General features: G+C 57.1%; 1 protein-coding gene across 1 annotated transcript; it reads right to left on the bottom strand.

Annotated features, from left to right (window-relative positions):
* Positions 1 to 3551: 3551 nt before the first annotated feature.
* On the bottom strand, positions 3552 to 10839 carry CNN1 (calponin 1, basic, smooth muscle). The gene is made up of 7 exons (XM_006898798.1): positions 10777 to 10839; positions 8910 to 9031; positions 5813 to 5879; positions 5568 to 5705; positions 5265 to 5375; positions 4015 to 4161; positions 3552 to 3937 (listed from the first exon to the last, which is right to left on the bottom strand). Exons 1-7 carry the CDS (start codon positions 10837 to 10839, stop codon positions 3692 to 3694), a joined length of 894 nt encoding a protein of 297 aa, XP_006898860.1. The 3' UTR covers positions 3552 to 3691.
* Positions 10840 to 11606: the final 767 nt, after the last annotated feature.

The raw sequence follows: 11606 nt of genomic DNA, 5'->3' as shown, positions 1-11606 counted from the left end.
CAGCACAGAAGGCCCACCCCTCGTACCCACCCACTGGTTACCAAACAAGAGACATTCCAGGGGTCCAGGGTGTGGGTCCAGGCTAGTCCCAGCTCTCCAGATGTGGAGTAGGTGCGCGCTGGTGGACGCAGAATGGAGTTGTGTGGTTGCTGGACCTGAGGGGCCTGGCCTGACCTCAGCCTTTGACTCACTTCCTTCTCCCCGGTCCCTGAGCCTCCCCTGTTTGGGGGCTGATGGCGGCCCCTTCTCAGAATCCCTGGGTACGGGCAAGTCCAGCCGAGGCTGCAGCGGAGACCTCACCAGCCGGTCCTCCTCAGCAGCACCTGGCCCAGAGTAACTGGCCTTGTTCTTTCTTTGACTCTTGTGACCTGGACCTGGAGCTGGGCACCACCTCCCACAGTCTTCTCCCTGGCAAGGGACCCCACCACCCATGTTAACCAGGATGCCATGGTTCGTGTGTAGTTGCCTTTGTAGAGGAGAAAGGGGCTGGGTCAGGAACAGCTGTTAGTCACCAGCCCTTAAATAAAGCAGCCAATACCAGATTAATGAGTGCTTCTGTGTTCTGGGTTCTGAGTTGGCCTCTGTGCCGAGGGGGGGCAGGGATGGAGGTGGAGAAGCTCCCAATTTCCAAGAAAGCCCAGCAGCCTCTCAGATGTGAGAGAAGGGTCATTCTTTTAAACTGTCCAATATTCTGCTCATCCAGCAAGCATTCAGGGTGAAGCAGGGTCAAAGCTGGGTCTTGGGATGCTAACGAACCAGACAGACACCAGCCAGGCAGTTAAAATGACGAATGGGGCCCCGGGGAAGCGTTAGGAAAGGCTTCCTGGAGGGACAGCCCGAGGGAGCCAGCCCGTGAAGTTTGCCCATGCCAGGCGCTGCTCTCCGGAGTGGCTTGTACGTCCCCTGCATCCCAGCTATGCCTGTGTTTTCTGTGGTCAGCCTGGGCTAGCAGGTGAGGAAACAGGCCAGAGACCGGGAGGTCACTAACTCAAGGTCCCACATCCAGAAAGTGGCACCCTTGGGACTTGAACCAAGGAGACCTGGATCCCGAACCTTCTTTCTTTGTTACGAGTAGACCGGTTGGCGTGGAGGGAGGTTCCGAGGCAGCCACACTGTGGAAGTGGCTCATCCAGGAGTGAGAACACAGGCGGGAAGGGGGAGGAGGGGACTGGAGAAAGCTAACATCCTGGAGGGGTCGGGACTTGAAGGTGGCGATGAGTGTCAAGGAAGGGGCAACGCAGTGCGTGGTAAGGGGGGGTCTCGATACCTGGTACTCGAGGTTCCTGTAGCCCTCGTGCTTGGCCTTAGAAGCCTCAGGGCAGGTGACTTGTGTTTGGTTTTTTGGTGTCATAGCAGGAAGGACCCCAGGACCTCGTCCTGGGTAGAAGTGGAGTACAATTTGGGTGCTAAATGCACCCAAGGCAGAGACGGGGTAAGAACAGCCCAGGAAGATAGCCCCTGGGCCCCCCCAAAAGCCCTGGCCACCAGGCTGGGTCTTCCCTGTCCTCTCATGCTCCTCTCTGGTCCCTCTACCTCCTCTGGAGCCCAGGTAAGTTTGGGGCCTGCCAGGAACCAGCAGAAAGGGCACAGCGGTGGGCAGGTGCCTGCTCGAGGAGGGCACTCAGGTCCAGTAGGAAAGGGGCTCTTGCTCTGTCATAAGGGCCCGCCCTCCCCGCTTCCTCACAGGCCAAGTGCTAATATGGTGCTGTTTTCCTGGAGCCAGGGCCCTGGGCCAGGCATGGATTCTCCTCGGCTCAGCTTCCCCACGGCAGCCAGCCCAGAGGGAGCGAGCTGGAACCCAGTTTACAAGGCCCCAGGGACCAAGCGCCTGCACACAGTGTATGCAGTCTGTCTTCAAATCTCCATGTTCAGCCCCCAGTTGGGGAGCTGGCTGGCCACTGTGCTGTGATCCCCTCTGCATCCTCAGAAACCTTAGAAGGAAGCTACACTGCAATCCCCAAAGCACGCAGTTCATGTCCTCTGCGCAGGATCGAAAGGATCCAGGAGAAGATGGGCACTCTCCTGCCGCCATGGCTCGCACAGCAGCACCCGTGGCTTAGCTGTAATGAGTTGTGCTGCCAACCCAAAGGCACATGGTTTGACTCCACCAGCTTCTCCACAGGAGAAAGATGGACAGTCTCATCCCATGTGATTGAAAGCCCACTGAAGGGTCAGCTATGGGTGGGTTCGGACTCTTTAACAACACACAACAACCACAGACAGAAGAATGCGGGGCTGCTGACCAGCTCAGGCCTCAGCCCTCAGAAGAGGCCGAGGTTGAGGAGGGCGGGCACAAGGTACAGCCACGCCCTGCGTATAGTCATTGTGCTGGTGGAAACAGGCCCTTGGCTTTCAGACCCCTGGGTGCCAGTTTCCCCAACCCCAGCCACTCTGTCGACTCCCCTGGCTTCCACTGCCCCCGAGGCCTTCAGAATCCCTCCATTGTCCACCACCGCCCCTGGGGCCTTCAGAATCCTTCCATTGTCCGTTCTCACCCCCGCCAGTGCCTGGACCTCACCAGGTCTTTGTTAAAAGAGGGGACTTAGGTGGGGGGTGGGGGGAAGGGACGTGGGAACTGTATACCAATGAAGGAATTTTTTTTTCTCTCTCTCTTCGGAGGGGGAAGCGAGCTGGTGGGGAGGGGTGGGCAGGGAGAAAATGGCCGTAATGAATGAATGGAAATCCAAAACCTCTGTAAAAAAAAAAGGGGGGGACTGCTACCTCCTGTCTGCTGGCTTCCCTGTGACCCCAAGATGCTCACTGCCCCGTTTCCCCAATGGGAAAACAAGCTCAGGGAGGAGAAGGGACTTGGCAGCCAGCAGCCAGACCTCCATTCACATCTCCACCTGTCCCAGGGTTTTGGGGGGCTTTCTCAGTACAACCTCAGCCTCTCCTGAGGTGGCCCTGTGATGGTGGTGGGCACAGGCCCTGGAAACAGTGCTACACCTGGGTGCTGGCATACGCAGGAGGGAGGGTGTTTTTACACATCGGGGTAGTGTTTCCCGTATAGGTAAGGGTGGGCGTCTGTGTGTACCGAGTGCTAAGTGGGTGTGAATTTTGTGTGTGATGAATTTTGGGTGTTCTCTTCAGCCGAGTGGCCGTGTGGGACAGGGGACGTGTGTGTGCACGTTCACCTGCGCAGGTGTGTGGACGGGAGGCCGTGTGTGAGGCGGCCCTGTGCGCGTCAGGTCCACACGAGGCCGTGGTGATTTTACAGCCGTTTATTGTGCTCCAGTGAAGTAGAAAAACCAAAGTGCTCGCGATCGAGACGCCGCTGTCACGTTCACATATGCCGGTCGCCGCAAACCAAACCGCGTGTGTCCGCTGGGTCTCTGGCCATGCAGTTTGCTCCCCTGTGGGAACGGGGTGGGGGCAGGCCGAGCCTGGGCTCTGGGGGCTTTGCTGGGGGGGGCTTGTTGTCCTGGGAGCACCCACCTGTGAGGGAGTTGGGGGCAGCCGGAAGAGCCTTTTGCGCAGTGCATCGTTTGGGGACACCGTTGGGGACATCCGGCTCAGAGTTGGCCCCTGTTGTGTTGCGGGGAGGAGGAGGAGGGCTCCTTCCTCCCCACAGGCCCCCCAGGCTGCTCTCCCCAAACTCTCACCCTGCAGGCAGGTGCCAGGGGGCTGGAGGGCGCCATGCAGGGGGCGAGGGTCGGCTGGGCCGGCTGAGAACAGCAGGCGGCCTGCAGCCCTAGGCCGAGTTGTAGTAGTTGTGCGGGTGGGGGTTGTGGTTGGGCTCGCCCAGCTCCGGGTAGTCGGGCGTCAGGCAGTACTTGGGGTCGTAGACCTGGCGAGGCAGGCCGTACACCGTCATGCCCCTCTGCGAGGCCCCCTTGTTGCTGCCCATCTGTAGGCTGACATTGAGCGTGTCGCAGTGCTCCATGCCCAGGCCCGGCTCAAAGATCTGCCGCTTGGTCCCAGGCGCCGTCATGCCAGCCTGTGGAGGGACAGACACTAGGGTCAGGCGGTGGGACGATCACGGGCCCAACAGCCCACTCAGATCCCTGTGCCCACCTGGCTGGCTCCCTTGTTGGTGCCCATCTGCAGGCTGATGGTGGCCTGGTCCAGGGGTTGGTCCGTGCCCAGCTTGGGGTTGTAGAGGTGACGCCGAGTGCCGTAGGCGGTCATGCCCTGCTGGCTCGCAAACTTGTTGGTGCCCATCTGTGGAGCAGGAAGAACGACCCGGAGTATTACACGGCGCCACCACAGCCATGGACCAGCTCATCAGGCTCCTCCCCGGCCTTCGAATGAGGCCCTGCCTCTACCTCACTGAAAGACAGGTTCCTGGGGCTCAGAGGGGACATGTCACTTCCCCCAGGGGACACGGATCCCAAGGTTCAAATCCAAGCCTCTACTCATCAGCTGGGGAGCTGTGGTGGCCTAATGAGAAGCTGGGCTGCAATCTAAAGGCACATGGTTCAAATCCACCAGCTGCTCTGTGGAAGGATGGCCAGTCTCCTCCCATGCGATTTACAGCCTCTGAAAACCCACCGGAGGGTCAGCTATGGAGTCAGTTCCTACCTGGCAGCCAGAACTCATCACCTGGGGAACCCGGCCAGTGAGCTAGTTCGTCCAGGCCTCTGTTTCCTCATCCATATAAAGGCATAACAGCACCTACCCCGACCCCAGGCTGTTGGCGAGTAACTAGTTCACTGTGCCTGGCATGGTTTACCACTGGCCTCAAGTCCATTCCAACTTGTAACACCCAGTTCCCACTCACGCCCACGCTTACTGGACTGAGTGGAACCGCCCCATGGTGTCTGAGACCATACATCATTAGGGAAGCAGACCGCTTCATTTTCATCTGTGGAGCAGCTGGTGGGTTCAAACTACTGACATGTTGGATGGCAGCCCAACACTTAACCACTTAACCATTCGTCCACCAAGCTTCCTAAGGCATACAGTTTTAAAACCAAAATATCAGCTTGGAGCCCTGGCAGCCTAATGGGTGAAGAGTTGCACTGCCTCCTGAGCTAATTTTTAGCTTCTGAAGACCGGCTGGAGTGTGAGACACAAGTCAGTTCAAACTTGACAGCAATGAGTTGGGTTAATTTCCTGTGGGGGTGTGGAAGGGGGTGCAAGATTGAGTCTCCTCTGCCAGCACCATCCCCGAGGTTTCACTGTGATAAGCAGACCCCTCTACTGTGAGCTTGGAGCTTCCAGCCTTCTCGGGTCTCTTGGCCCCTTCCATATTAGAATTTGGGGTACTCTCCTGGCACCGAGGCCTGCCCCTCTGCTCAGCACGGAGACCAAGATGGCAGTACCTGCAGGCCGATGATGTTCCGCCCCTCCCTGAGCTTCTCCGGCTCAAATTTCCGCTCCTGCTTCTCTGCATACTTCACTCCCACGTTCACCTTGTTGCCTTTCGTCTTGGCCTGGGGGATTGAGGACAGGGGCCAGTGAGGAGGGTTCTGGGGGGGCACATGGTTGCCATGGAGACTATGGCACCTACCCTACGTCCCCACCCCACCCCCCAGCCAGTGCTGGGCTCAGGGCCACATGGGACCCAGTCGTGTCTCAGCCTGGGCGGTCCTCGGCTCATCTCAGTTCATGCCCCCCCAACTCACCATGCTGGCCAGGGCCAGGAGCGTGGACTGCACTTGGGTATGGTTGGTGTTCTCGAACAGGTCATTGGCCTCAAAGATGTCATGGGGCTTCACCCCGTATTTGGTGATGGCCTTGATGAAGTTGCCAATGTTCTCCAGCTGGTGGGGTGCAGGTGGCAGTCAGTGGTGGGCGGTGGGGAGAGGGCAAGGGGAGGTCTCAGGGGCTTTAAGCACAAGGGGTTGAGAGGGGTGGGGTCTGGGCTTACCTGGTGCCAGTTTTGAGTTGATTCGTTTACCTTCTTCACAGAGCCCGGCTGCAGCTTATTGATGAACCTACAATGAGTAGGAAGTGGGGTGACAAAGGGGATCCTTTTTGGTCCCCACTCAATGGCTAATCCATCATGGGAGGGGGGTCAGGATGACAGTCAGTGGCACAGGTCACTCTACTGGTTTCCACGACAGTCCCCCCGGCTGCCCACCGGCACCAAAGATAAACAGACCCGCCGCCATCGCAGTGATTCTGACCCAAAGTGACCCCGAAGGAGAGAAGAGAGCAGCTCGTGCTGTCAGGTGTGGTCAAGTCCATTAATGGTTCCTGCCTGTACCATCGATTCGGAACCAAATCATAGCTGACCCTCCAGCAGTAAAACTCAGAGGCAGTAACTCCCACAGGAGAGCCTCCTGTGGAGCTGCTGGTGGATTTGAACTGAGTACCTTCAGGTTGGAGCGCAGCTCCTGACCTTTGAGCCACCAGAGAGTAACTCTATCCAACAGACCAGACCCTTGCCCTGTCCGGCATGGCCCCCAGTCTCTGCTATGCCCAAGCCCGTAGTGCGGTGATTACGTCAGTCCTTCCAAGGACCAGCACCTCCTGATAACATGCATGCCTAAACCGTGCATGTTACACCACGTGGGGTTTCTCTTTCTCCCTCAGAGTGGCTGATAGGTTCAAAGCCCCGGCTTTATTCTTTGACCATTAGGCCACCAGGACTCCTTTTTTTAAAAAAATTTTTTTTGTTTAGGGAGCTCTGGTGGCCTAGTGTCAAGACACTGAACTGCAATCCCAAAGGTATGCGGTTCAAATCCACCAGATGCTCTGCTGGAGAAGGAGGGGGCAATCTCCTCCTGTACCAGTTAGATCTGATTTGATGGTACACCTAAAAACAATACAATAAAAATTTTTAAAAAATAAAAAGTTAATTTTTTTTTTTTTGGTTGTGTACTGTCAAATCAAATCTGACTGATACAGGAGGAGATTGCCTCTCCTTCTCCAGCAGAACATCCGGTGGATTCGAACCATGCGCCTCTGGGATTGCTGTGCAGCTTCTTACCACTAGGCCACCAGAGTTAGCCCAGGACTCCTTCTAACACCATGAGTTGCCATCAGCTCAATGCCAACTCACAACAGCCGCTCCTGCATCAGAGGAGATCCGCGCCCCACAAGGCTTCCATGACTGGTTTTTCAGAAAGGGAACCCCAAGCCCGTCTTGGGCGCCTCTTAAAGCTCTGGAACCACCAAGAGACCCCCATCTCAGAAGCAATACCGCCGTGCTATCCTGAGCTCTGAAGATGGGAAGCTAAACGCCTTATAAATAACTTCAGTTCCATGTCTGTCTTGCTTTCTCCCGTAAACTTCTACAACACAGAGATCACCGCTCAGGCCCCAGGTGTCTCCTCTGACTCCTTTCACTGCCTTCATGATCTCATCCAGCCTCTTGGCTCTAAATGCCCCCGATTTACCATCAACGCCCCTCCTCCAAGGCCCAGGCCCCTCTCTCACTGAAGCCTCTGACTTTGGCGAGCATTTCCCATTGAACACACCTCACTTTGGACTTCTGATGGCCACCTCCCTACAAAACTCAGTCCTCCACATCTCTCACTCTCCCCATCTCTGCAAACACAGTGAAGTCCTTCTAGGTTCTTCGATTCCTATGGAGTTGCCCCTACACCCTCTTTTCCTTTCTCTCACCCACACATTCCCTCCCTCAGCGAGATCTTCAGCTCTGCCTCCTGGATGCATCAAGAGCTGACTTCTCGCTGCCTCCACACTGGCCTGGACCTTCTATTGCAGAAGCCCTGGCCTGGGCTCTGACAGTGGCCTTCCCAGGGGCTCTTGGCTTCCACCGTGACCCCTGCAGACCCTTCAACCAACAGCCAAAATGGCCTTGAACAGACAATTCTGGCTGCTTCTAGATCATCATCCTCCAGTGGTTTTCATCAGCATCAGCATATAATCCCAACACCTTAGCATCGATCCTGGGTAACATGACAGAGGCGCCCAGTTAACTCCCGGACTTCGTCTCCCTCCACGTCTCCGTCTCCTCACGTCCTGGCCTCACTGGCTCACCTGACCTCACTGAATACCCCACCTCAGAGCCTTATACAGGCTGCCTCCTCTGCCTGGAACTTTCTTCCGCCAGATCTCCTCACAGCTCCCTCCATCTCTTCATCCAAAGCTCTGATTAAAGGTTAGCTCTGCAGGCCTTCGAGACCCTTCTACTGAAGACAGACAGCACGTATCTCTGCTGTCAAGTACGTGCTTCCTGGGTCCCTTGTTCGCTGTCCATCTCCCGTCACTGGGGCCAAAACGCCACGAGCATAGAGACTCTGGCCGGTACGCGGCGCCTGCACTCTGCAGGAGCTCCACAGACACGTTACAGGAATGAATGAGTGACTCTCGGGCTGGAGCGGCCGCACGTCTGTGCTGGGACACAAGGTGACCCACACGTTGCCCTGTCTTCTCATTCCTTGTCCCCGATAGGTACGATGGGAGAGATCTCTCCTTAGTACTTGTGACTTGCTGAGACCACGCCTTTAGAAAGTCTCCCACAGACACGCTGGCCTACATGGTCACCTCCACCCAAGCCTCACTCGAAGGTACAGCTGGGGCCTGGACGGGGAGGGTCAGGGCCCCTTCCAGCATTCTCTGGGATGGAATTCAGTCTTGGGAGGTGTGAAGTGTGCACATCTCTGGGTGACAAGGTTTTGAGATGAATAAGGAATGAGGCCCCACTTAAGTTACTGTGACACACCTGTCACATCGCCAAGCCAGGGATAAACAGCCTTGGCTGTGAAGCATTGTCTTGAAGCCATGAAATTTCTTCCTTGTGACTCTGGAAGCCACAGAGAGCACGGCCCTGGGTGGCTCTGTAGTTTAGGTGTGGATGGAGCTGGCTGGGTCAGGACAGTGTGGCGCTTTGGGCTAAACACTTTAATTAACTGAACCTCAGTTTTCTTTGTCTGTGAAATGGGCACAATGACTGCTTACCACCTCAGAAGACTATTTGGAGGTACTGGGGTAGAGGGATTAGAGACCTGGGCCTTGGTTGAGGGACAGCCCAAGGCCACACGCGTCACACTCACTCGCAAAGAATGATGCCATCTTTGAGGCCGTCCATGAAGTTGTTACCGATGCGACGTCCGGTCACCCCCTCGATCCACTCGCGCAGCTCATGCTCCCGCTGGTGGTCGTACTTCTGGGCCAGCTGGGGTGGGAGGCACAGAGAAGGTGGTGAGGATGCCCTGCGGAGTGGGCTTGGCTCCCTGGGCCCAATCACAGACTCCCTAGACCGTCTCTCCTTCCCAACTAAGGCAATTCTGCACCCGTGGGGGGGCTGGGGGGGCTGAGGGCCAGGAGGGAGGTGGCACCTGCCCAGGGGGCCATTCCAGGCATTCTGAGGTTTGGCACCAGAGAGTGCAGGCAAGGGGGAGACTCAGGGGCCTCCTGGTTCCCCCTTCAGGCCAAACTTGGGGCTTAACTTCCCCAGGACCTGCCTCCTCTACCCTCTACCCCTTCACCGCACCCCCTGCTGGAAGAAGGGATGCTTCATGAAGGGAGCAGGAGACCGAAGGAGGTGCCCCCAGTATTGGCTGACTTACATTTCAGTATCACCCCGATCTAACTCAGGATGGGGGTGGGGGCTTGCCAGTCCTCATTGTTGTCTTGACCCCTTGTGTGTGTGTGTATGTGTGTGTGACTCAGTCTTCTTCCTCAGCAACCACTCTTCTGTCTCCATCTGCCTTGTCTTTTCTGCATCCTGGGGGTACCCCCATCTCTCTGGCTCTGTGCTTGGTCTCTAAGTGGGGGGCTGGGATTCTTGCCCTTCCATCTCTGACTTCAGGTTCCCTGCCTCTTGCAGGGGAGGGACTGATGGGGGAGGGGAGGCCTTTCCGGCTCTCCATCCGTCTCTCATTCCTGTTGCCCTCCTTCCCTGCTCGCCTCTGATCTCTCTCTGTCTCTCTGGACAACTCTCCACCCCAACCTAACAAACTCCCAGCCCCCAGGAGGCCGGGATGCCCCCTTCTCCTCCGTAGGACGGTGAGAGGGTGTGGGGGCAGCAGCCCCCTCACCTGGCCCTGCCACCCCCGCTTCCCCACCAGGCTGACTTTATAAAGCAAACCAGCCCTTATATAGCTCGTGTGGCGGGCGGGCTCCCTGAAGCCACCTTATATGGAGCGGCAGCTCTGCTGTGGCCGGCACTGGAGTGGGGGGGGGGGGTGCTGCCATCTATGTCCCAACCATCCCCCCTCCTCCAGCCCCAAGGATCCCCCAACTCAGACTCCAATCCCAGCTCCTGTCTCTCTCACAGGGGATCCTGGGAAAAGCCACTCATCGTGGCATCAGTGTTCCATCTGTCAAACTCAAATGCAGCTGCGACTCCTCCCCTGGCACTACTCCTGGGAGCATCCCAGTGGGGTGCAGACGTCAAAGTCCCTCCCCTGGACAGGCTGACCCTGTCATGACCCTGCATCCAGGTCAGGGCTATAGACCTACCTCTCCTTGGACCCTGGGTGCAGGTTTCTCTTTTCTGAGCCTCAGTTTACCCCTCACAAGAGCTCCTTGCCTCATGCGTAATGCCTGCCCCCTCCACCTCTCCCCACTGCCTTCTTCTCCCCTTATGATCCCCTATACTTTCTAGAACTCACTCCCTGGGAACCTGAGTCCTCAAGCCCCTCCTCCAGCCTATGTCAGGCTGGGAGGGTGGGAGAAGTCTTCGCATGGTCTCATATCTTTTCCAGAAACACACAGGGTTAGCTGGCTCTGAGCACGTGGGGGTCTCTGTTGATGTGTCTGCCTTCACATTCTCCATTCAGCTCCCCCCTCAGCATCCTGAGGGCTTGGGGTGCTCGTGAAAGGGAGAGGACAGCCCCCACCCCCTGTCTGTTCTGCTCAGGCACCCAGGTACATGGACTAGTCAGGAGGGGCTTCCTGGGTGCCCTCTGATCCTACCTTGTTCTTGACCTCGGCTGACAGCCCGTAGGCGGGGCCGCGGTTGAAGTGAGCTGAGGACATGCTGGTTGGTGGGGCAGGCGGACACCGAGGGCAGGACCAGGATCAGGACCGAGGCAGCCGCTGGAACTCCGTATGCGTCTGCACCCTCTTCTCTCCTCACACGTTTTTGAAGCTCCAGAGGCGGCCCGGGCGGCTCCTAGCTCGGTCCCATTGGCCGCAGGGCCCTGCCAAGGGGAGGGGCGCCCCCCACCTCAGCCACCCCACTTGTGATGTCAGGGCCTTGGTATTGGGAGCTGATTGTGTCATTGTTTCCACCTAAGGGGGCAGCCTGCGTTATTCCTGGGGTGGGGGGGCTTGGCCAAACCTACACCAGGCATACCCCGGGTCTCCCAACCCCCCACCCCATCCACTGGGCCGCTGAGTCTCTGAATCTCTTTGTTTCTGTCTCTAAAAGTATCTCTCTGGCTCTGGGGTCATCTCTCATTGTCTCTCTGGACTGCCTCTCACCCCTTGGTGGCAGGACTGTTGCCTGTGGTCATTTGGCAGGCTCCATCCTGGAGTTTAAGCACCAACAGTCTGTAGACTTAGGCAAGTCCTTTCTCCTCCTAGATCTCTGTCTCCACAGCTGCAAAATGGGCTAATAATAATGCCTGCCTCATGAGTATGTTGTGAAGACCAGAGGGAATACAATCCCTGTGTTGTGTCCAGCACCTAAATACATGCACAGACAGAGCCACTAGTCCTGCCAAGGACTTGGCCCCCAGTCCTTTCCCCCAGACCCTCATAAGACCTTAGAGGATCAGAGATCTGGCCCCCTACCCAGGGTT

The sequence above is a fragment of the Elephantulus edwardii genome, unplaced genomic scaffold (genome assembly GCF_000299155.1).
Source record: "Elephantulus edwardii isolate Elephantulus edwardi_28Jun2011 unplaced genomic scaffold, EleEdw1.0 scaffold00237, whole genome shotgun sequence".
NCBI lineage: Eukaryota > Metazoa > Chordata > Mammalia > Macroscelidea > Macroscelididae > Elephantulus > Elephantulus edwardii.
This window is presented reverse-complemented; position numbering and strand designations above follow the sequence as displayed.

Excerpts from the sequence above, each read along its gene's own strand:
- CNN1 (XM_006898798.1), bottom strand. The coding sequence starts at position 10,839 with ATGTCCTCAGCTCACTTCAACCGCGGCCCCGCCTACGGGCTGTCAGCC. Across the intron at positions 5,706-5,812 it reads CAACTCAAAACTGGCACCAG|CTGGAGAACATTGGCAACTT; the intron begins GTAAGCCCAGAC and ends GCACCCCACCAG. Across the intron at positions 4,162-5,264 it reads GGAACATCATCGGCCTGCAG|ATGGGCACCAACAAGTTTGC; the intron begins GTACTGCCATCT and ends CCTGCTCCACAG.